Below are 25,043 nucleotides of genomic sequence, written 5' to 3' on the forward strand. Positions count from 1 at the left end.
TATGGGTAGCATTGAATCTGTAAATCATTTGGGGTAGAATTGTCATTTTAACAATATGAATTCTTCTTCCAATTCATGAACATGGAATATCCTTTCATTTTTTGTGTCTTCTTCAATTTCTTTCATCAGCATTTTATAATTGTTTATATAGAAGAAAATTCACACATTCAATGCTATCCCTATCAAATTACCAGTGATATTCTTCACAGAAATAGAAAAAACAGTGCTAAAATTTGTATGGAACCACAAAAGATGCCAAATCACCAAAGCAATCCTGAGCAAAAAATTTTCTTTCATTTTTTTGGTTAAATTGATTTATAAGTATGCTTTACTCTTTTTTTTTTTTTTTTTTTTGAGACGGAGTCTTGCTCTGTCACCCAGGCTGGAGTGCAGTGGCATGATCTCTGCTCACTGCAAGCTCCGCCTCCCGGGTTCACGCCATTCTCCTGCCTCAGCCTCCCCAGTAGCTGGGACTACAGGCGCCCGCCGCCACGCCCAGCTAATTTTTTTGTATTTTTAATAGAGACGGGGTTTCACCGTGTTAGCCAGGATGGTCTCGATCTCCTGACCTTGTGATCCGCCCGCCTCGGCCTCCCAAAGTGCTGGGATTACAGCTTAAGCCACCGCGCCCGGCCGTAGTATGCTTTATTCTTTATAGCTATTATAAATGGGATTGCTTTCTTGATTTTTTTTTCAGATTGCTGTTGCCATATATAAATGCTATAATGATAATGAGGTAAATTCAGCAAGAGAATGTAACAATTATAAATATGTATGCACCCAAAACTGGAGTACCTATGTATATAAAGCAAATATTAATAGATCTAAAGGGAGAGATAGGCTGCAATACAGTAATTGTAGGAACTTCAGCACCCCACCTCATACTGCATTTTATGATTTTGTATTTTGCAACTTTACTGAATTCATGTATTAGTTCTAAAAAATTTTGGAGTCTTTATGTTTTTCTAAATATCAGATCATGCCCTCTGAGTACAAGGCTAATTTGACATCTTCCTTTCCAATTTGGATGCCTTTTATTTCTCTGTCTTTCCTGAAAGCTCTGGCCAGGACTTCAAGTATTATGTTGAATAAAAGTGGTGAAAGTGGCCATCCTTGTCCTGTTCCAGATTTTAAAGGAAAGGCTTTCAATTTTCTCATGTTCAGTTCAATGTTGGCTGTGGGCTTGTCATATGGTCTTCTTTAGTTTCAGGTATGTTCCTCCTATACCCAGTTTGCTGAGGGTTTTTATCATAAAGGGATGTTGAATTCTAGCAAATGCTTTTTCAGCATCTATTGAAATGATCATATGGTTTTTGTTCTTGGTTCTGTAAATTTGGTGTATCACATTTATTTATTTACATACATTGAAACATTCTTGCATCCCTGGAATAAACACCACTTGATCCTGGTGAATGATCTTTTTAGTGTATTGTTGAATTCAGTTCGCTATTTTTATTTATGTATTTATTTTACTTTTTTGAGACAGAGTCTCATTCTGTCACCCAGGCTGGAGAGCAGTGATGCAATCTTTGCTTACTGCACTAGACCAGTCCAAACCAAGATACATCCATTCCAGGATCAAGGGGCAATCAAAACCTAACTACAGGATGATTGATCAATGATGGTTTTAAAGAAAGACCTTGATCAAAAGAGGGAAATGTAAAAGTTGTCAGAATCAAAATGCAGTCACTTGTGTTAGAGAAAAAAAAAAAACAACCCTGAAAAATAATGCCAAATATGAAGGGAGGGTTCTCATGCATAAATCCCTGATAAAAAGAACTATCACAAACTGTCACAAAAGATTCTGCAGAAACCACAAGCTTGCACCAAGGCCATCACATCTTTACACAAAAAAAATATGTCTTTGAGTATATCTGCACAGCAACTGCCTGTTTAACCTCAAACTAGCATCACCTTGTTATTGATTATTGTAGCCAAGGATAATTATCTCAAAACAGTTATATAATCCTCCTCATGTTTCCTTTAAAAACCTTTGTCTTTCTTTACTTCCCTGAATATGCACATGCACATAGTTTACTATGACACATGTATTTCTATTGCAATGCTCTATTTCTGAATAAATATCTTCCTTTAGAGAGCCTCTCTGTTTATTATTTAGGTTGAGAGAGTAAAAGTGCTAACACCCAGATAACTAAAGTTCAAGGGAAAAGAGAGAGAGAGAGACAGAGAGAGAAAGAAATGGAAAGGAAGAACTATTTGAATAAAGAATGGAGATCTCTCAGGGTTAAAGAAAAGCCAGAGTGGCTGGAATGTCACAAGTAATGCAGGTAATGAGAGGAGTGGGATAATGTGAAGAGGAATGGTGTACAGAGCTGGCTCTGTATGGTTTTATATTCTGTGTTGAAGAGTTTTTATGTTTATTTTTGTTTCTAGAGGAGGATCGCATTTTATTTTTTTTGTTTGTTTCTATTTATTTTTGTTTTATTTTTTTGAGACAGGGTCTCACTCCGTCACCCAGGCTGGAGTGCAGTGGTGCGATCTTGGCTCACTGCAACCTCTGACTCCTGGGTTCAAGTGATTGTCCTGCCTCAGCCTCTCCAGTAGCTGGGACTACAGGCATGTGCCACTACACCTGCCTAATTTTTGTTATTTTTTGGTAAAGACAGGGTTTCACCGTGTTGGCCAGACTGGCCTTGAACTCCTGACCTCAAGTGATCTGTAAGAAGGGTTGCATTTTAAGATTAAGTTATAATTTACACACAGTGAAATTCACTCTTTATCTTTTTATGCTGTATCATGAGAATATTGCAGAGCAGAAAAATAGAAAGACCCTAAAAATATTTCTGAGTTTTGTTTTATACAACTCCAAACTTACAAGGGAAGAATCTTAAAGAAATGGACAGTAGGAATGATTTTTCCAGTCTACAATGAGAATGCCCTCTGTGGAGGGGGAGAAGAAACTAGTGAAGACAAGAGGTCTGCATATTCTGGAGCCAGTGAGACAACAACTCCCACACACCAGCATCTGATGTGATCTTGAGGGAATGTAGGAGAGGATCCAGGACTGAATTAAGATTTTTAGGTGTTCTAAATTCTGTCAGCTCCCTTTTCTCCCCACATTTCTGACACCTTACTCTAATTTTGTTGATATCAGATGGAGGTCCTACTGTAGTGGGATTGATAAGGAATCAGAGAGACTGATGGAGTTCAGGAGGGTATTTATTATTTGGGTGCACCAGCCCAGTTGGATTAACATCCAAAGGACTGAGCCGTGAACAAAGAGTTAAGTTACCTTTTAAGCATTTAATGGGGTGGGGAGAGATCTGTGCAGGGGGAAGCATATTACAGAAGTGAGAAACAGAGACAATTATTCAATTAATTGAGCCATGCATTATATCATTTCTTTCTTTTCAAGGAAAAACGTGTTTTACGACTTGAGTTTATCTGTCTAGTGACCTTGCAGCTGCACAGCTAGAGAAACAGGGTCTTCATAATGCCTGGTGAAGGAGGAGAGATAAGGCTCACTAGCCACAGAAAAACAGGCAGTTAATTTTTAAAGGACTCCAGTTTTTTCTTTTTCTCAGGGGGAATTGGGTTTTCCTACATACAACTGAGTTTCTGCTTACAATTTCTTTAATTTCTTTTAATTCCTGCTCCATTCCCCTCTTTGGTGCTTTTTATAACAAAAGTGTTAATAGAAAGCATCACTTTTTGCCACCTCTTTGTGGAGCTGAGCTTTTTCTTTTGCTGGCAGCGGCTGATATTTGGTTAATGCCATTGACTATGCCGTAGTGTGTTGGGTTACTATTGCGTTTATAGTTGATTGAATACTCTTGATAAACAGAGGTAAAAGGCAAGGAAGGATGAGGCAGATGCCAAGAATAAGCAACAACCTACCAATGAGGGTTTTGAATCTTTTAAAAGTTGAGAACCATTTTCCTAACAAGGAATCTGGGGAGCACCTGGACTAAGTCTGAACTGGAACATGGGCCAACTCATGCATTCTAGCTGTATTTCCATGATAGCTTGGCCATTGTATCATCGATTTCTAGGCAACAGTTGGTTAAATTAAATTTTTCGCATACTGTTCTTTTTGAAGCTAAGAGTTAATCTAAAGCTAATCTATTTTGATATATAGCATTTCTTATTTGTGTTGCTTGTATTGCCAATAAATCTAATGCCCTTGATCTTTCATTGGTTATAATTTCAAGGACTACCTGCAACTTTATGATGTGGTTGAGCATATAGATTGGGGTGCGGTATCTCCATGACCCATCTTGTACCCAGGTAGCTGGCCTATAATATTTAATGATTCTTTCAGGAGGCCATTCATTATCTTTTCAGTCTTCTATGTCCACATCTTTTTAACATCTGTATCTATTTTTGTGATTATGCTTCTAGTTTTTAAAAATTTTTATCATAAACTGAATATCTTAAGAGTTCCCCTTGCTTTGGAGGAATTAGAAAGGATGGCTTGATTGTTCCTAACACACTTGCCACTGTCCATTTAGCTAGCAGTTGCTGATATGCCCATGTTGTACAGATTCAATATAGGCCAGAGGGTGCTTTCCAAGCATTTGGAGCCTCTAGCTGATATCAAGAGTGGTTTAGAGTAGAGAATTGAGAGAAAGGGTTTGGATCTGGTAAGTAGAAGTCATTCTGGGCATTTCTCTATAGAGTTTTGTTTTTGGTCTTATCATAATACTGTTTCCCTGGGCAGGTTGTTTCTCTTATTGCTTCTGTGAAAGCCTTTCCCCATTGGGTGATACGGTACTTTTTAATTATGGAGGTTTTTAACAATCAAACACTGGCTGAGGCTGTTGGTTTACTGGCAGGGTTAGGCAAAGTGAAGTTATCTCATGGCTTTAATTCCTTTGCCTCCCATGGCCACTGGTTCCCCATATTAGTTTTTTTACATACATAGCATGAGGAAATTCTTCAGCTGCCAGCTATGTTTTCAGCTAGTTGAGCAAATAAGTTTTTGGTTAATGGGGGAAGCTCAGGCACTGGCTGATCAAAATGCTTGTAGAATGACTTGTGGACCTGCAATTGCAGGGTTGGATGCATTTGAGTCCTCCTAGTCTTTTTGACAATCGGTAGTGGAACTTCAAGGCCTGCTTCTTGTCTATTAACTCGTAATAGTGCTGTCTGTCCTGTAGACCAAAAAGGTAGCTCTAGCTTTAAGATAGTAAAATTTAAAGGATTGCATGTCCTTGTCTTACAATTTGGTTTGGTTGACATACTCCTTAGTAGAGCAGTCCTTCGTGAATATAAATGTTGGAGCTGTGTTAGCATAGACCACTGAATGTTACAGTGTGGGCATCTGATTTGTGGTTTTCTGTACAGATGTTTAGGACTGTTGCTGCTAAGCCTCTCTTGTGTTAAACCATTGCAGACTGCTTCTGGTTTTTTTAAGATTATGAATGTATGCGGCATGGCAGGCATCCAAATACAAGTAAATAGGTCTTTTATAGGAGGGAGGGGCTTCTTTGGTTCAAGCTATAACCTCTCCTTTTTTTTTTTTCCTCTGATTTAATGGGTACCTCAAACCAGAATTCATAGGGTAAAAGTTTAGGGTTATAACAAACATATAGCTGATTATTTCCTGGGTCACAGACTGAATAGGTGGCCTGGTTGTATGTGCAGGTTCCTAACTTGGTTTCTGTACATTTATAGTAGGTATGGTACAGTAGAGTTTTAACTATGGTATTTCTTACCCAGGTAGTGTGTACACAATGTGGGCATCTTTCTAAAGATTTCTCCTTTTTTACTATAGGCAGAAATGGTAAGAACATTAGTGTATGTAATAGAAAAATGCTTACACTACACATGGGCATGGCAAACCTTCCTCTGGGCATAGACATTTGCAGCATTTGCAGTAATAACATGACAACAGAACAATCAGTATTGACAGAATTATAACTAGGCTTATAAATTGTATTTATATTTACTTTTCCAGAGATGGTCCTCTTAGCTTTGACTGTCATAGACTAGTCAGCTTCTGGGATGTGACTAGAGCAGAGCTTGCGGGATCCTCAAGCTTTAGCCATGCATAGACTGACCAGCTTCCGGTGTGGTCAGTGTAGGGCAGTTGTCCTTCTTACCAGTGGTTGGATTTTGCCATAGGACTATGTGGGTGGAGCAATCTGGGTATTTTTTGTTAATCCACTGGTCGTTGTTAGGAGTTACTGCTGCCGCTGGTTTCAGCCAGCTATGGTGAATTGAAAGTGTGACGCCTGCAACTTTAACGGCAGTGGGAGTAGACATGATTACAATATGGGGCCTATCCTATATGGGTTCTAGAGAGGTTGGATTCCATTTATTAACTTAAACAAAGTCCTTATACAACATATGCCCTAATCAAAAGAAAAACCAGTGTGGCTATATTAATGCTAAGCATAGTAGATATTAAGACAAGAAGTATTACCGGAGAGAAAGAGGCATTTCATAATGCTAAAAGAGTCAATTCAATAAAAAGTCATAACAAAACTATTTATGCATTCACCTAATAGCATAGCTTCAAGATATATACTGCAAAAATTAAAATAATTAAAATGAAAAATAGACAAACTTCCAATCATAGTTAAATATTTTAACATACACGTTGAATATCCCTTATCCTAAATGCTTGGGATCAGAAGTGTTTCAGATTTTGTTTTTTTTTTTTTTTAGATTTTGGAATATTTGTGTATACATAATGAGATATTTTGGGGATGGGACCCAGGTGTAAACACAGAATTCATTTATGTTTTATATATACCTTATACACATAGCCTGAAGGTAGTTGTACTAGTCAGGGTTCTCTAGAGGAACAGAACTAATGGAATATATATATATATATATATATATATGAGTTTATTAAGTATTAACTCACATGATCCCAAGGTCCCACAGTAGGCCATCTGCAGGCTGAGGAGCAAGGAGAGCCAGTCCGAGTTCCAAAACTGAAGAACTTGAGTCTGATGTTCAAGGGCGGGTAGCATCCAGCACGGAAGAAAGATGTCAGCTGGGAGGTTAGGCCTGTCTCTCTTTTCACATTTTTCTGCCTGCTTATATTCTGGCCATGCTGGCAGCTGGTTAGATGGTTCCCATCCAGGTTAAGGGTGGGTCTGCCTTTCCCAGACCACGGACTCAAATGTTAATATCTTTTGGCAACACCCTCACAGACACACCCAGGATCAATACTTTGTATCCTTCAATCCAATCAAGTTGACACTCAGTATTAATCATCACAGTAGTTTTATGAATTTCATTTTATTTATTTATTTATTGAGACGGAGTCTCATTCTGTTGCCCAGGCTGAAGAGCAGGGGCACGATCTCTGCTCACTGCAACCTCTGCCTCCCAGGTTCAAGTGATTCTCCTGCCTCAGCCTCCCAAGTAGCCAGGACTATAGGCACAAGCCACCACACCTTGCTAATTTTTGTATTTGTATTTTTATTTTTCAAAACAATTAAATCATTTATTGATTACACATGATAATGGATGATACACAAGCTTCATTCCCATCTATAATTTTACCTGGTACTATTATTCAATTTAGATATATTGCATAGGATGTGCCAACAATCATTTTTATAACCAATAATTCCATGATTTGGCTTGGGTAATCCCTTTCAATGGTGAGCTTCAGGTCATAATAACTGTCAGTTCAACTATACTAGGGTTTCTGAAGACAATGGCTTCTCCACCTAAGCAGGTTGTATATAAATTCCAAATAGAACCTGGCATCACCCTGAAAGAATTCTAACTTCACACTGCTGGGGGAAATTTACCAAGATGGTTTCAGAGTAGACTAACTTTACACAGCACATTAGAAAAATAAAAGACATTTATCCAGCGTCATGATCAGACTATTACATTTAGCAATCAACAGCATGGGTGCGCAAAAAAAAAAAAAGAAAAAAATTCTACATTAAGACCCTTTGTTGGAATGCTTTACACTTTCCACAGAACAGAAACTAAAATAACCATTATACAATTAGTCACAAATACAGTCCTCGAGATTTTTTGCTCATAAACATGAGTATTTGTCTAAAACATATCTTCTTTGTAGCAGCTAGGCCCTGCCACCACTGTGCTTGGTTGAGTTCACAAATCTGTTGTAACCTGTAGCTTCCCTATCACTTCTCTGGCTCTCCTCTCCTGCTAAGCTTTGTTTCCTAATTAAAATCTTCTGCCACTGCCATAGCTACTGCTGCTGCTGGAACTGTCATAGCCACCTTGGTTTCGTAGTTTGGCCAAGTATTGGCCTCCACCACCATAGGGGCCAGAGCTTCCGCCTCCAAAGTTTCCTCCCTTCATGGGTCCAAAATGTGAAGACTGATTGTCATAATTGACAAAATCATTGTAGCTTCCACCACCTCCAAAATTGCTTCCATCATTACCAAATCCATTATGGCCATCCCCGCTGCCACCATATCCACCACCACCATGGCTGCCACCAAAGCCACCATAACCACTGAAGTTTCCTCCACCACTAAAGTTGCCATTCCCACCAAAATCACCTCCACAACCACCACCAAAGTTTCCAGAACCACTTCGACCTCTTTGGCTGGATGAAGTACTAGCCATCTCTTGCTTTGACAAAGCTTTCCTAGCTTCATAGTTATGGCCATTCACAGTGTGGTATTTCTGAATGACAGTCTTATCCATGGAGTCATGGTTGTCAAAGGTTATAAAGGCAAAGTCCCTTTTCTTGCCACTGCCTCAGTCAGTCATGATTTCAATCACTTCAATTTTCCCATACTGTTCAAAATAATCTCTTAGGTGATGTTCTTCTGTGTCTTCTTTAATGCCACCAACAAATTTCTTTTTCACAGTTAAGTGTGCACCTGATCTTTGAGAATCTTCTCTTGAGACAGCTCTCTTTGGTTTCACAGTTCTTCCATCTACCTTGCGTGGCCTTGCATTCATGGCTGCATCCACTTCCTCCACAGTGGCATATGTGACAAACCCAAAGCCCCTGGAGCGCTTGGTGTTTGGATCTCTCATTACCACACAGTCCGTGAGCGTTCCCCGTTGCTCAAAATGGCTCCTCAGGCTCTCATCGGTTGTTTCAAAGCTCAACCCTCCAATGAAGATCTTCCTCAGCTGTTCGGGTTCTTTAGGAGACTCTGACTTAGACATGATGGCAGTGAGAAGAGAGACTCTAACGGTGCTTCTTCGGTGGCATTTACCAGCAGAAAGGCTAATTTTTGTATTTTTAGTAGAGATGGAATTTCACCATATTGGCCAGGTTGGTCTTGAACTCCTGACCTCAAGTGATCTACCCGCCTTGGTCTCCCAAAGTGCTGGGATTACAGGGGTGAGCCACCATGCCCAGCCAAAATTTTTAATAATTTTTGTGCATGCAACAAAGTTTGTGTGTGTTGAATCATCAGAAAGCAAAGATGTCACTGTCTCAGCCACCCACAAATAGAATATTTGTGGCGGTTTGGCACCATCATCTTTCCTGACTCTGAACTTATCTGAAGTATGCCATATATGTTGTTGCCAACACTTGGAACACAAAATCTAAAGACGTAGTTGTGCATGTCTGGCACAACCTCTGCCCTGTGATTGTGTCTACTGATGATGTTGAACTAGTGGTAACTTTGAAGGATTCTGTATGTCAAGTGAAAAAAAAAAAGTCTGACCTCCTTACATATGCAAAAAAATATACTTCCAGAGTCTGCAGTAGGCTGAAAGAAATGGATATTGAAGTTTTTAACATCAATAATGAGACTGATATTCATTGACTGATGGTGAAATGGCTGAAATGGTTCTGAATCAAGGTGATTCAGATATTGAGTAAATCGTTGATACTACTGATAAGCAATCATTTTCTTACACTTACTCACACATAAGTACTTAAAAGTAAAAAATATGACACACCATTAATAGTGAAAAAACAATGTGTTCATGGTAACTAAGCAGCAGTAGCATCAGCAGAATACCTGTATCAGCTGTTAAACAATAGCAACAACGGTAAGTTTTCAGTCTCTACATATGATACTGAGTTTTTATTGAAAGGTTACCATCCACTATATATTTTTTATTTTTTTCCTGTAGTTACATACCAATATATTTTATTTTATTTTTATTTTTTATTTCTTACATGAGAAGAAACATCAGACACAGTTTAGGAATGAGGAAGTGGGTCCTCCAGGGAAGGCATTCTGTTTGATGGCTTTTAAACGTCTCCTCTAGAGGCATCATCAACAATGGTTTTTGTCTAGAAGTCTCTGTTTGATTTTATAAGCTGACATAATTTCTTGTTCTGTTATGAATGCATGCTGCTCTAGTCCTTCCATAAGCCTGTCAAATATTTTCACCATGTCATCGACAGGCACTTTTTATGCAGTATTAACAGCATCATCTTCATTGTCACTATAATCACAATCACCTTGATTCAGAATCACTTCCGCTGTTTCACCATCAGTCAGTGAATAGACAACTGGAAACTTCAATATCCACTTCTTCCAGCCTACCAACAGGCTCTGGAGGTATATTTTTGCATATGTAAGGAGGTCAGATATCTTTTCTTTTCACTTGGCACACAGAATCCTTTAAAGTTACCACTTGTTCAGCATCATCAATAAACACAATCACAGGCTTGAGGTTGTGCCAGGCATGCACAACTATGTCTTTAGTCATTGTGTTCCAAGTGTTGGCAACAACATATATGGCATTCTTCATGCTGAACTTTTTTTGGAAACCTTTCACACCCACACCTCTGCTCACTGCTACTAGCATGCCATTCAAGAAAATGTGTTTATATTTAGTCTTCATTGATCCTCACAAAATGTAGTCTATGCTGGAGGAACGGAAGGAGTGCTGCTGGCAGGATGATGACTTTTCACAGCTCTCCCTAGGCATTTGTCTTCCTAGGTAGATGAAGATATGGCTGCAACTTTTCTGAAATATTTCTGAGAGGTGTTTCTTGAACTTCTCCCCTACAAAAGCATAGATAACAGGGTTCACACAGCAGTGAGTAAAGGAAATGATTTCTGTGACATGGGTGGCATAATTCAGTTGTTGACTTATGCTACATCCATCCAAGATGTGCATACTGTGCAAGGAAGTGAGGAAAAGAACCACGTTGAATGGGACCCAGAAAAGTAAAGATGCAATGACCACAATGAGCACCAACCTGATGGCCTTGGTCTTGTTGTGGTTTTGACACCTCTTCAGCTGGTGCAGGATTTTAATGTAGCAGAACATAAAGATGGTGAATGGGATCAACAAGCCTAAAATGTTCATTTCAAAGTTGGTGAAGATCTTCCACTTCAAAGTCTGTTGATTGTAAAATGAGTAACACTGTAGAACACCATCTTCAGAGGCCACTTGGTAAAACACTAGCAATGGGATGGTAGCCATAATGGCGGTTAGCCATACTGCCAGGCTCAGGGTTGTGCCCATCCTGATCGTCCTCACTTTTATGGCATACACGGCATGGACAACAGCCAGGTACCTGTCCACACTCATGAGGGTGATGAAAAACATGCTGCTGTAGAAGCCAATGTAATAAAAGCCAGACACCACTTTGCACATTACAGTCCCAAACACCCACTGATCCAGCTGATAGTAGGTCTGAAAGGGGAAGGAGAAGACAAAAAGCAGGTCAGACAGGGCCAGGTTCAAGAGGTATATGTCTGTGATGTTCCTCAGCTTCTTGCAGACCACAAGGACCAGGATGACCAGGCTGTTTCCCAGAAGACTGAATACAAACAGGAGGCAATAAAAGACAGCAAGGAGCAACTTGTCGTTTCTCTGGATAAGTTCTCCATCACAGGGGCTTGAAAGGCTATCAGGGTAGTAGTAGTCGGTCATTGTTGTCATGCTGGGGTCAAGTGTATAATCCATCAAGGCAGCGGGACCTGGTCACAGAGACACATAAAAGACACTCCTTAAAAACATTTTTATTTTTTAAAAATTAGGGGGATGTTATGGACTGAATTGTGTCCTGCACAAATTCACACGTTGAAGTGCTCAACCCCTGGTGTGGGTGTGACTATTTAGAGATAGGGTATTTAAAGAGGTAATTAAGGTTAAATGATAGGCTGGGAGCTGTGGCTCATGCCTGTAATCCTTGTACTTTGGGAGACCGAGGTGGGCGGATCACCTGAGGCCAGGGGTTCAAGACCAGCCTGACAAACATGGCGAAACCATGTCTCTACTAAAAAATACAAAAATTAGCCAGGCGCAGCGGGTGCATGCCTGTAATCCTAGCTACTCAGGAGGCTGAGGCAGGAGAATCACTTGAACCCAAGAGGCGGAGGTTGCCGTGAGCCGAGATCGCACCACTGTACTCCAGCCTGGGTGACAGAGTAAGACTCTGTCTCAAAAAAAACAAAAACAAAAAAAGGTTAAATGAGGTTATAAAGGCAGGGCCCTGGCTCTCACAGTGCCTCACACCTTTATCCCAGCACTATGGAAGGCCGAGGTAGGCGGATCGCTTGAGGCCAAGAGTTCGAGACAGCCTGGCCAACACTGCAGAACCCTGTCTCTACTAAAATTACAAAAATTAGCCGGGTATGGTGCCACACGCCTGTAATCCAAGCTAGCTTGGAGGCTGAGGCACGAGAATTGCTTGAACCCAGGAAATGGGGATTGCAATGGATCAAGATCACGCCACTGTATTCCAGCCTGGGTGACAAAGTGAGACTCTGTCTCAAAAAAAAAGAAAGAAAACAGAAACGAAACCAAAAAAGGCAGGGCCCTAATCTGATAGAACTAGTGTCCTTAATAGAAGAGAAAGAGACACAAGAAATTTCGCTCCTCTTGTGCATGGAGTAAAGACCATGTGAGGACACAGCAAGAAGGCTGAAATCAGCAAGCCAGGTAGAGAAGCCTCACCAGAAATCAACCGCATTGGCAGTTTGATCTTGGACTTCCAGCCTTTAGAAGTATGTTAAACAACACTTTCTGTTGTTTAAGCCACTCAGTCTATTGTATTTTGTTATCTAAACCCAAGCTAGTACAGGGGAGTCAGCCGAGATGAGAAAAGCCAAAACTTACAATGAAAATGTAAATACCTGTAGTTCTATCACCTAGAATTAGCAGCTGTTAACATATTCTCACAATACTTTGGATTCTTTTTTTTTCCTTCCTTCCTCCTTTTTTTCTCCCTTATTTTCTCGCTCCCTCATACCCTCTCTTCCTTCCATCCCTCTTCTTTTTTTTTATTTCTGATGCAATAGAGATGAAGCTAATGTTCCCTTTAACTACACAACTTATCCCCATAACATAAACAACTAAAACCAATTTGGTATGTGTCATTGCAAACAAATTCCCCCTGTACTTTTACATATTTATATACATCCATAAACAATATATATTTTTGTGTGTTTACTTTTAACTTACATAAATGATATATTGTTTCTCATTTTGTATTTTCCTTACTGTTTTAGAGATATATCTGCATGATATTCATCAGTTTATTCTTTTAATTGCTTTCCTCAGCACCAAAAAAAATAATTTTATAAATGCAATAGAAAAATGATCCCAATTATACTAGCAATGAAAATTACTAGCATTACTAGGAATAAACCTAATAAAAATGCAATTCAGTTACATAAAAATTATAAAACTTGACAATTCTTCTCAAATTGATATATACATTCAATACAATTTCAATCCAGACATATTTTTCCAAGGAATTTGTTTGCGTTACATTCAGACATCCCTATCCACTCTGCTACCTTTCTATGATTTGAAAGCACAAGCAAGCAGCAATTTATTTATTTTTTATAGAGACAGGGTCTCACTATGTTGCCCAAGCTGGAGTGCAGTGGTTATACACAGGTGTGATCACAGTGTACTGCAGCCCCTAACTCCTGGGCGCAATCAGTCCTTCTGCCCCAGGCTCTTGAGTAGCTGGGACTACAGGCACCCACCAGCAACATCTTTAGTTATATGAAAGTTTGCTTGCTGGCTTCCTTCCTTAAGAACAGTACCCAGGTGTCCTTCAGTTACCTGATAGAAGCCCTGTACCCAGCACAAGGACAGATCTTCCCAGATGCCCGGTATTATAAAGGATCTTTTCTTGTCTACCTTCCCACTCTTCTAGGAGTTTTCACTCTCTCCTAAAGGCCTGCAGAGAAAATGGCATGGCTTGTTCCCCTCAGCCAGAGCATGGGCAGCCACTAATACACATGCATGTTTGTGGGCTCTGAGGAAATGCAAAGATTAAAAAAAAAAAATTTACCTCTTGTGCTAGACCTCTGAAATTGTGGTCTTGCCTTTGCCTATCCTCTAAAGATATAAAAATGCCCCTGCCTACTCATGCCCTTCTTCCCCAAGGATGCTTATAGCACATACCTTAGTGATAGCCTTTGTTCTGGTGGTTTCAGTGTTGCCAATTCCTTCTTCACAAAGTCTGTATCTTCATGTGTGAGTGCAGTTCAATGAACAGCAGCTCCTCTGGAGGTGTCCTCCCACTACAAGAGCAGACAGAAAGAAGGCAATGCAGTCTCTTGAGGGCTCCACCCTCACATCTAGTCACCTAAAGGCTTTAGGGAGGCAGTGAGGGTTAAATGAGATCATAAGGCTGAGGCCCTAATTCAGTAAGACTGGTGTCTCCTTGGTAGAGGAATACACACCAGAGCTCACTCTCTGGCCTCCAAATGCTCAGAGGAAAGGCCATGTGAGGACACAGGGAGAAGGTGGCCATCTGCAAGTAAGGTAAATAGGCATCACCAGAAACCAAACTTGTGGGCACCTTGGTCTTCTAGCCTCCAGAACTGTGGGAAAACAAATTTCTGTTGTTTAAGCTGCTCAGCCTGTAGTATTTTGCTATGGAAGTCCTAGCAGACAAATACAGGGGTTAATGGGAATTTTCTGTGTTGTCTACCTAGATTTTCTGTAAACTTAAAACCTCTAAAAAAGTCTATTAAAATTTTTAATTGAAAATGGTATTAAAATGAAATCATAATTCCATTATTATTTTGAAGTTGTAAAATTTATACCAAGACTGGCTTTCCTCCATGGTATGTAGCATACACAAATGTGTGTGTATTTGGTATGCATGTACATAGCATGTACATATATTAACTATTTCAACAGGAATGCCCTTTGAAAATCACTTTAAGTCAATTTCCCCTATCCCAGGAGAGTGAACATGAGTCCCAGAATTGTTGGGAGGAAACGACAGAAGTTCCAGAATCTCCTCATCTCCAACCCATTCATTCCTGGAGAAATGCAGTAGAAATATCTGCTGGATGCCAGGTACGGTGGCTCACATCTATAATTCCAGCACTTTGGGAGGCTGAGGCAAGAGGATTGCATGAGCCTAGGAGTTCAAGACCAGACTGGTCAACATAGCAAGACCCCAGCTTATGATTTGGCTCTGTGTTCCTAACCAAATCTCATCTTGAATTATAATCCTCATAATCCACATGTGTCAAGGGCGGGACCAGGTGGAGTTAATTGCATCATGGGGCAGTTTCCCCCATGCTGTTCTCATGATAGTGAGTGAGTCTCAACAGATCTGATCTGATGGTTTTATAAACACCTGGCATTTTCCCTGCTTGCACTCACTCCATCCTGCCGACCTGTGAAAAATGTGCCTGCTTCTCCTTTATCTTCCACCATGATTGTAAGTTTCTTGAGGCCTCCCCACCAATGCAGAACTGTGAGTCAATTGAACCTCTTTCCTTTATAAATTATCCAATCTCGGTCTTTCTTTATAGCAGTGTGACAACAGACTAATACATCATCTCTACAAATTGTTTAAATAAAATTAGCCAGGCGTGGTGGCATGCGCTTGTAGTCCTAGCTACTTGGGAAGCTAAAGTGGGAGGATCACTTGAGTCCAGCAGTTTGAGGTGAGCTATGATTGAGCCACTGACCTGTCTCTAAAGAAGAAATAAAAGGAAATATCTGCTGGTACCTGAATTCATACCTCGGAAATTCACCTCACCATCATTCACGTTTTGACACAGTTTGGGGAAAACCCAGTTCCTTTATGAGTTTTGTATGTGATAAGCAAAGATCAATGGTGAGCCAATGGAGAACTCAGGGCCCTCAAGTATGACTAGTCCATGTCATGATGGTGGGAACTATGGGACCACCTCATCAGCGTGGGCAGGTGTGGGGGAAGCCACCTTCCCCTCCAAAGCCCAGTTAAGCAAGGCCTGAGGGACTAAGGTGGAATTCCCCCCAAGCCCAGTTTCTAGTGCAAGCTGATCTAAACCCCAAACCGTCTCTATTTTCAGTTCCTGAGGATTGTTTTATCAGCTGCTTCTCCATACCTGGCACAGTGCTTGGTGCACAGCAACTTCTTAATAAATAGTTAAACAGGCAAAATGAGGCAAGGTGGAGATGTGGGAGTCTGGTGAAGAGTTGGAGGAAAGGACTGAACAGCCAGAATGGAAGGATGCTCCTCTTTCTGTGTTTCCGGGGCCAGATCTGGGGGCTGGTGTGGGCCCCTGCAGGACTGGACACTCGCCTGCTGTCACCTGTGTATTTGTTTTCTGTGGCTGCTGTAACAAATTACCACCAACTTAGTGGCTTAGAGCAGCAGATGTGTATTCTCCCCCGGTTCTGGAGGCCAGATGGCAATAATCCAGCAGGGCTGCCTCCTCCTGGGTGCTTGAAGGGTGAATTGTTCCTTGCCACTTCTGGCTCTTGGTGGCTGTCCCAGCAAATCTGGGGCTTGTGGCCACATCACTTTAATCTCCACCATCTTCACATCTCCTTCTACACTGTGTGTCTGCATCAGATCTCACCCACTTCTAATTTATGTGGACACTCATGATTGGATTTAGGATCCAACCAGGTAATCCATGATAGTCTCCCTATCTCAAAATCCTTGACTTAATCACATCTGCAGAAGCTCTTCTCCCAAGTAAAGTAACGTTTACAAGTTCTAGGAATTAAGACTTTGTCTCTTTGGTTGACCATTATTCAACCCACAACATCCTGACTCTGAAGACAGGCAAACTGACATAGTTAACTGACAAACCTTGGTTCCTCACCTTTGGGCCTACAGCAGGGATTCAGGCATTCTATGGGAAGGCAGCAAAAACCAAACTACAAGGCCAAAGTAGTGTGACACCTCCAGAGCCAATAGCCTCTCCAAGTCTACCTCCTGCTGCACATTCAATGGGTTCTGAAAATGCTGGATCAGATCCATTGGGGATTCAATTCAATTCCACTGGGTCCCTCCAAAAGTTCAAAAGACTGCATTTCACTTCAGAAGGAAAAACAGACTAGCAGCGTATTTGACCTCCTTTCCCTCAAAATAAAGAGAAAGAAAAGACTGTATTTAAATAAACCCTAAGTGTAAATGTAGAAATTACCTCTATTACGGATATTTGTCATAGAGTATTAGGGCAGAAAATGGCCTCAGGTCATCCAGCTGATGTCTCTCCCCCTCTCTTTCTTTCAAAGTGGTAATATTGAAGTCCAGAGAGGCAAAGTGACTCTCCCAAAATCACACAGCAATTTGGTAGTAGAGCCAGAGCCAGAGCTTAGGTCTTCCGAGGCACAGCTGAGGGTGCTTTTCTTACTGCACTGCATTAAAAATTCTCATGCAATAACATTATAAAGAGTTGTGGATAAGACTAGAGGAAGTCTTTCTGTATTTTCTGTAGTTTTCAACTATAAATCAGTCCCTCAGTGGTTTGGAGGGTAAAAACCCATTTGCTTAACAAAAAGTGTTAGACAAAGCCAGAGTTTAAGAAAAGCTTGTGTGTTATTAATGGTAAAGCCAGTTTATCAGGAACGTTTTTGCCGTCTATATAATTTAATTTTCCATATGGATTACAGAAAAAGAGTAACAAGAAACAGATTTTTTTTTACTACTATTTCCTTCATAAGAGTAATCATGACAATTGTCAGCATACAAAAAAGGTATCATCACAATTTTGGTTTGAAGGGTTGAATATGGAGAAATGTGGTTAATATATTTTTAGTTCCATTTTCAGGAAATTCATATTACTTTGTGTGCCAGAAGAATTGATTAGATCTCTTAGCAGTTTGTTTTGTTTTGTTTGAGACGGAGTTTTGCTCTTGTTGCCCAGGCTGGAGTAAAATGGTGCGATCTCGGCTCACTGCAACCTCTGCCTCCTGGGTTCAAGTGATTCTCCCGTCTCAGCCTCCCGAGTAGCTGGGATTTATAGGCGCCCGCCACTACACCCAGCTAATTCTTGGTATTTTTAGTAGAAATGGGGTTTTGCCGTGTTGGCCAGGCTGGTCTCCAACTTCTGACCTCAGGTAATCCACCCACCTCAGCCTCCCAAAGTGCTGGGATTACAGGCGTGAGCCACTGTGCCTAGCCTTTTTTTTTTTTTTTTTTTTTTTTTTTTTTTTTTTTTTTTTTGAGACAGAGTCTTCCTCTGTCGCCCAGGCTGGACTGCAGTGACATGATCTCGACTCACTATAGCCTCCACCTCCCAGGTTCAAGCGAGTCTCCTGCCTCAGCCTCCAGAGTGGCTGGGACTACAGGTGCATTGCACCATGCCCAGCTAAATCTCTTAGCCTTTTGATGGTGCTTTGTTCCCAGAATGTATCTTCTACAAAAATGTTCACCACCTTTTTCCAAGGCTACAAGCACTAAAGTGCCTAGCATATTCTCAGAACTGCTTTTGCCATAGAAAGGATAAAAAAATGAAATTATATGATTTCCTCACTTAAAGAGCTTAACAATCATGGCACTTGCATCACAGGAGTCCCAGGAGGTGATGGTTCTCTGAAGAATGATGAATAATGAAAGGAAAAAGTATCACTGTGAAAACCATGTAGAAACCCAGATAAATCTTTATGATTAAGGTGGCATGTATACTGTGACTGTCTCTTTGCGAAGCATGGATGAGTGTGGGTACATCCAGAATGAAATAGGCAGAAATTAAAACAATCTTATATTAGGTTATTTCTTTTTATTCTTAAATTTCTCCTTAATAAAGACATGCTGTCATTTCAGTTACAAGTTTTTAGGAAATAGAAAATTGCTATCAAGCACAAATTCAAAGCAAAGACATTTTCATGTTGTGAATGATTTATTGATTAAATTGTAGATCAATTTAATAAGCCACACGTGTAATTCTCTCCCGTTGACTTGCAAAAAGCACCTGCACTGCGAAAGTGGTACACAAAGGAAACCTTAGTTTATCATTATGAAGTTGGGGAGAAGAAAAAAAAAACCTGTGAGGTCAAGTAGTGTGAAGCCTCCAGAACTAATGGCCTCTCCAAGTCTATCTTATGTTCAATACCTGGGCCACATGAAAAACTCTTAAGAGGAAACTTGGAAGAGTTTGTCCCTGCCCAGGAAAAACGCTCCCAAGTTAAGGGTAAAAGTAGAATGTCAATTCTTCACTTCTGATAATATTCACCCTGTTCCCCTGCATAGAAGAGGGGTTTGTGAAATATTGTTTTATTCCCCCATTTATTCTCCGTCTTGAGACAAGGCCAAATGCATTCATTACTGTGACACGGGAATACATGAAGGGCTTCAGGAGTAAAAGGGACTCCTGATTCTTCTTCCTGGGTCTTCAGGGTAAGAATGTGGAGGAGATCAGGGAGCAGGCCCTAAAGAATGGATGTGCCTTCCAGCCGGGAGTGAAGCACTGAGAAAAGCATTTCTCTGAGTCTCCAGAGCCTTGTCCCAACTGGGCTACCATATTGCTCTGGAAACCTGGGAAAGCCACTAAATCTTTCTGAGTTTTAAGTCCAGTGCTTCTCAAACTTTATTGTGCATCCAAATCACCTGGGACTCATGTTAAGCAGCAGATTGTGACTCAGCAGGTCTGAGCCTGAGATTCTGCAAGTCTAGCAAGCTCCCAGGTGATGCCAGTGTGGCTGGTCACATTTTGACAAGGCATTAGGATCTTCGTGTGTAAAACGGGAATAAAGCCTTCATGAGGGTTGGGCACAGTGGCTCACACCTGTAATCCCAGCACTTTGGGAGGCCAAGGTGGGAGAATTGCTTAAGCCCAGGAGTTTGAGACCAACCTGGCCAACATGGTGAAACTCTGTCTCAACAAAAAATACAAAAAATTAGCTGGGCATGGTGGCATGTACCTGTAGTCCTAGGTGTTCGGGAGGCTGAGGCGGAAGAGTCACCTAAGCCCAGGGAGATCAAAGCTGCAGTGAGCCATGATCGTACCACTGCACTCCAGCCTGGGCAACAGAGTGAGACCCTGTCTCAACAACAAAAAAAAGAAGAAGCCTTCATGAGGACATTGTGATTTAATGAGATAATATGTGTAAACATGCTTAGGAAAATGTGTTGCTCCTAAAAATATAATGAATTGTTACTGTGGAGATGGTATATTTGAAGGCCTGTCCAATAAAATGAAAGTGGGAATCCCCTATATCTCCACTGCTTGATACCTGAAGACAATGGCCACACCAGAAAATTTCGCAGCTGAGCCTATGAGAAATGTCAGCTGTGCCAGCAGGACACAGCAGTCTCAAAGGCAACTTCTCTGGAGAAGAAGAGAACAAAACAAGAATGCTCTGTGATAGCTAACAGATGTGCATGAGTGTCCAGCGGCTTCCAAAGCTCATGGGGTGGAAGAAGAATCTGCAGAAACAGGAAGTCCTGCAAGAGAACAAAGACACACACACTTTCCAAATACAGAGATGGGCTCTTCTGATAATTTTCTTCACTTTTTAATTTAAAAAAATTTTTTGAGATGGAGTCGTATTCTGTTGCCCAGGCTGGAGTGCAGTAGTACAGTCTTGGCCCAAGGAGGTGGTCTCAAGGGAATGATGAAGGTCAGGACATGGCACCCCAAAATATGACTGAAGGAGACCAGAACATGCCACTCCAAATGTACCTTTTTTGGCATAAAGATTAATTTTGAGATGATTATTTTGGCAAACAGGAGAAGCTCTGAAAACAAGAGTAGAAATTGCTCTTTTTGCAAGAGAAGTTTCAATAGATAAAGGAAATCTCCATTTGCAAGGGTGTCTGCTCTGTGTACCAGGAAGAGAAGATGACTCTAAATTACTACAGTCTTATCAATGGAGAAGACTCTAGCATAAATTTCCATAGCAAACCTTACCCTTGTTTACTATATTTTTGCTGGCCAACTCCCTATTACTGACCTCCCCAACACCTTTCTTTATTTGTTTCACTTGAAGATCATAGTTAAACATGAACTCAAAGTCACTTCTTTGAGATGTACTCATTTTCCCTAGGTATCTCCAGGTATTCATGAGGTACACACATTATTAAAACTTCTATTTACTTTCCTCTTATTAATTTATCTTTTGTACAGGAGTTTGTTTCCACTAAGAACTATGAAGAATAGAAAGAAAATTATTTTTCCTCCTTACAGGAAATTTAACACACACACACACACACACACACACACATACACACACACAGTTGAACTGAGCTGAAGATGAAAGTACAAACTGTCAAAATTTGTGGGATGCAACTAAAGCAGTGCCAAAAGGAAAATATTTTTTATTTCTATTTTTTTTTTGTGACAAGGTCTTACTCTGTTACCCAGACTGAAGTACAGTGGTGTGATCTCCGTTCACTGGAGCCTTGACCTCTCAGGCTCAGGTGATCCTCCCACCTTAGCCTAGTAACTGGGACTACAGCTGTGTACCACAATACCTGGCTAATTTTTTGTATTCTTTTTATGGAGACAAGGTTGTCCATGTTGCCCAGGCTGGCCTTGAAACCATCTTTGCAAAATTATGACTGATTGAAACAGTAAAATAAATCTAACCTAACAGACTCCATTTTTTTTTTTTTTAGACAGAATCTCACTCTGTTGCCCAGGCTGGAGTGCAGTGGCATGATCTCGGCTCACTGCAACCTCTGCCTCCCAGGTTCAAGTGATCCTCCGGCCTCAGCCTCCTAAGTAGCTGGGATTACCGGCTCCTGCCACCACGCCCAGCTAATTTTTGTATTTTTAGTAGAGATGAGGTTTTGCCATGTTGGCCAGGCTAGTATCGAACTCCTGACCTCAGTTGATCTGCCCGCCTCAGCCTCCCAAAGTGCTGGGATTACAGGCATGAGCCACCCACCAGGCCCACCGACTCCATCTTGGTTCTAACCTTTAAACTGTTCTTGCTCCTTCCTGGATATAGGCTGAAGTAACTTTGGGAGGAACTTAGTTTATAGCTTAAAACAAAGACGATAATAGTGCTTTCCCAAAGCAAACCTCCTTCTTGCCTGGGGACTAAACTGCTTTTGTAGGACTAACAAATTAGCCACAAGATTAGAAATTATAGTTTAGGAGTCATGCAGTTGGAGGCTACAAGATTCTTATCCTCCCTAAACTGTTCCTAAGATCAGTGCTTGAGATATTTTGCATACTGGCACTTGATGATGAGCTGGCACCATCTAGGTGGATAAACTGGCTCATGTGATCTTGTGGCCCCTACCCAGGAACTGACTCAGCACAACAGGACAGTTTCAACTTCCCATGATTTCATCTCCGACCTAGCCAATCAGCACTCCTGGCTCACTGGCCACCAAGTTGTGCTTAAAAACTCTGATCCTCCTTTGGGAGGCCAAGGCGGGCAGATCATGAGGTCAGGAGTTTGAGACCAGCCTGGCCAACATGGTGAAACCCGTGTCTACTAAAAATACAAAAATTAGCCAGGTGTGGTGGTGGGTGCCTGTAATCCCAGCTACTCAGGAAGCTGAGGCAGGAGAATCACTTGAAAACTGGAAAGCAGAAATTGCAGTGAGCTGAGATCACACCACTGCATTCCAGCCTGGGCTAAAGAGCAAAACCCTTGTCTCAAAAAAAAAAAAAAAAAAAAAAAAAAAATCTCTGATTCTCGAATCCTTCAGTAGACTGATTTGAGTAATAATAAAACTCCAGTGTTCTGCACAGCCAGCTCTGTGTGAATTACTCTTTCTCTTTTGCAATTCCCCTGTCCTGATAAATCAGCTCTGTCCAAGCAGTGGAGAAGGGGGAACCCACTGGGCAGTTACAGTCTCAGACTCCTGGATACAAGTAATCTCTCTGCCTCAGCCTCCCAAAGTGCTAGGATTATAGGCATGAGCCATTGTGCCCAGCCAGGAAAATTTAAAGTAATAAATGTTTATGTTAGAAAAGAGGAAAAGTCTCAGGTCAATAATCTAGGTTCTCATTTCAGGAACCTAGAAAAAATAAAGCAAAATAAACCCAAAGCAAGCAGAAGGAAAAAAATTAAGATATGAACAGAAATCAGTGATACTGAAAACAGAAAAACAGTAGATAAAATCAAGGAGAAAATCTCGTTCTTTCAAAAGATGAATGAAATTGACAACCCTCTACTTAGGCTAACTGTAAAAGAGAGTACACAAATTCCCAGTATCAGAAATGAAATGGAGAATATCACTACAGACACTGAAGACATCAAAAAGATAATATAACAATACTACAAACCATTCTAAACACATAAATTTGACAGTTTAGATGATATGGACTAATTCCTAGAAAGTACAAACTATCATAACTCACCCAATATTAGTCACCCAAAATAAATAGTCATATAATATTAAGCAAATTAAATTAATAATTTAAAAACTCTCAATTAAGAAATCTGATGGTTTCACTGGAGAATTCTACCAAATGTTTAAAGAAGAATTAACATCAATTCTAAACAATCTCCTCCAGATTATGGGAGGAGACACTCCCCAATTCATTTTATGAAGCCTATATAACTCTGATATTCTAAACTTTATGTGGATAAACAAAGGAATAAGGATAATTAAAACAATTTTTAAAAAGAGAATAAAATGGGAAGAATAACTCTACATGATTGAAAGCTTATAATAGAGCTACAGTAATGAAAACTGTGTGGTACTGAGGAGGAATAGACAAATAGGTCAATGGAACAAACTAGATAACCAAGAAATAGAGCCACTTACATATACACAGCTGATTTTTTACACAGATGCAGAAATAATTCAATGGAGAAAGGGTAACCTTTTCAACAAATAGGGCTGGAGCAATTGAACATCCATAGCAACAAGTAAACCCCACCTAAACCTCATACTTTATGAAAAATTAACTCAAGAATCACAAATGTAAATGTAAAACTCAAAATTATAATACTTTTAGGGAAAAACAACAGAGAAAACCTTCAGTATTTAATGATTAGGCAAGAAGTTTTTAGACATGATACCAAAAGCACAATATAAAAAAGGAAAAATTGATAAACAGGACTTTATTCAAATAAGAAACTTTTGTTCTGTGAAAGATACTGTTAAGAGGAAAAAAAAACGATATGCTACAGAACGAATGAAAAGATTGCAAATCCTATATCCAACAAAAGGATAGTATCGAGAAATCAAAAAGAACTCTCAAGACTCAACAGTGAAAAAACAAACAATCCAACTAGAAAGTCGACAAAAGACAGGAAGATACATGTCACCAAAGAAAATAAATAGCAAATAAGCACAAGAAAATATGGTTAACATTACTAGCCATTAAGAAATGCAAATTAAAACCACAATGAGATACTACTATAATGCCTGTTAAAATGGCTACAATTTTAAAATACAGGCAAGGATACAGAGAAACTGGGTCATTTATATGCTGCTGATAAAAATGTAAAATGATACAGCCACTCTGAAAAATAATTTGGTAGTTTCTTTTAAAAAGTTAAATGTGCAACTACTATATAACCCAGCAATTGTTCCTCTGGGCATTTATTCCAGTGAAATAAAAACTTACATTCACACAAAAACCTGAATGGGAATGTTCACAGTGGCTGTATTTGTAATAGTCAAAAACTATAAACAACCTAATTATTCTTCAATGGGTGAATGGTTAAACAGACTATGGTACGTCCATACCAACCAATATTATCCAGTAATCAAGAGATAAAAAGGAACAAATTTTTGAGACAGATCACAACAGGGATGAATCTCTTTTTGTTTTTCTTTCTTTCTCTTTTTACTTTTTTTCTTTCTTTTTCTTTTTTTTTTTTTCCAGGGGAGCTCCTCATCATTCAGCTTGAGTAAGTGAGATGAATTTCTAGAGAATTAGACTGAGTGAAAAAAATTCAGTCTCAAAAGTTCATATTTCAAAATCTCATATTTCATTTATGTAACACTCTTAGATGTGGCTATAAAAAGACAACATGAGACAATCATTGTGGTGATTGAACTGTTCTGTATCTTGACTATATCAATG

At 40.1% G+C, this 25,043-nt stretch overlaps 1 protein-coding gene and 1 pseudogene across 1 annotated transcript; both read right to left on the bottom strand.

The window, feature by feature from the left end:
• Positions 1-8,127: 8,127 nt before the first annotated feature.
• On the bottom strand, positions 8,128-9,272 carry LOC105553409 (annotated as a pseudogene).
• Positions 9,273-10,460: 1,188 nt separating this feature from the next.
• On the bottom strand, positions 10,461-14,390 carry CCR8 (chemokine (C-C motif) receptor 8). The gene is made up of 2 exons (XM_011999462.1): positions 14,266-14,390; positions 10,461-11,822 (listed from the first exon to the last, which is right to left on the bottom strand). The coding sequence occupies exon 2, from the start codon at positions 11,806-11,808 to the stop codon at positions 10,741-10,743; it is 1,068 nt and encodes a 355-aa protein (XP_011854852.1). The 5' UTR covers positions 11,809-11,822; positions 14,266-14,390; the 3' UTR covers positions 10,461-10,740.
• Between the last annotated feature and the right edge of the window lie 10,653 nt (positions 14,391-25,043).

The sequence above is a fragment of the Mandrillus leucophaeus genome, unplaced genomic scaffold, assembly GCF_000951045.1.
Source record: "Mandrillus leucophaeus isolate KB7577 unplaced genomic scaffold, Mleu.le_1.0 Scaffold595, whole genome shotgun sequence".
NCBI classification, from domain to species: Eukaryota; Metazoa; Chordata; class Mammalia; order Primates; family Cercopithecidae; genus Mandrillus; species Mandrillus leucophaeus.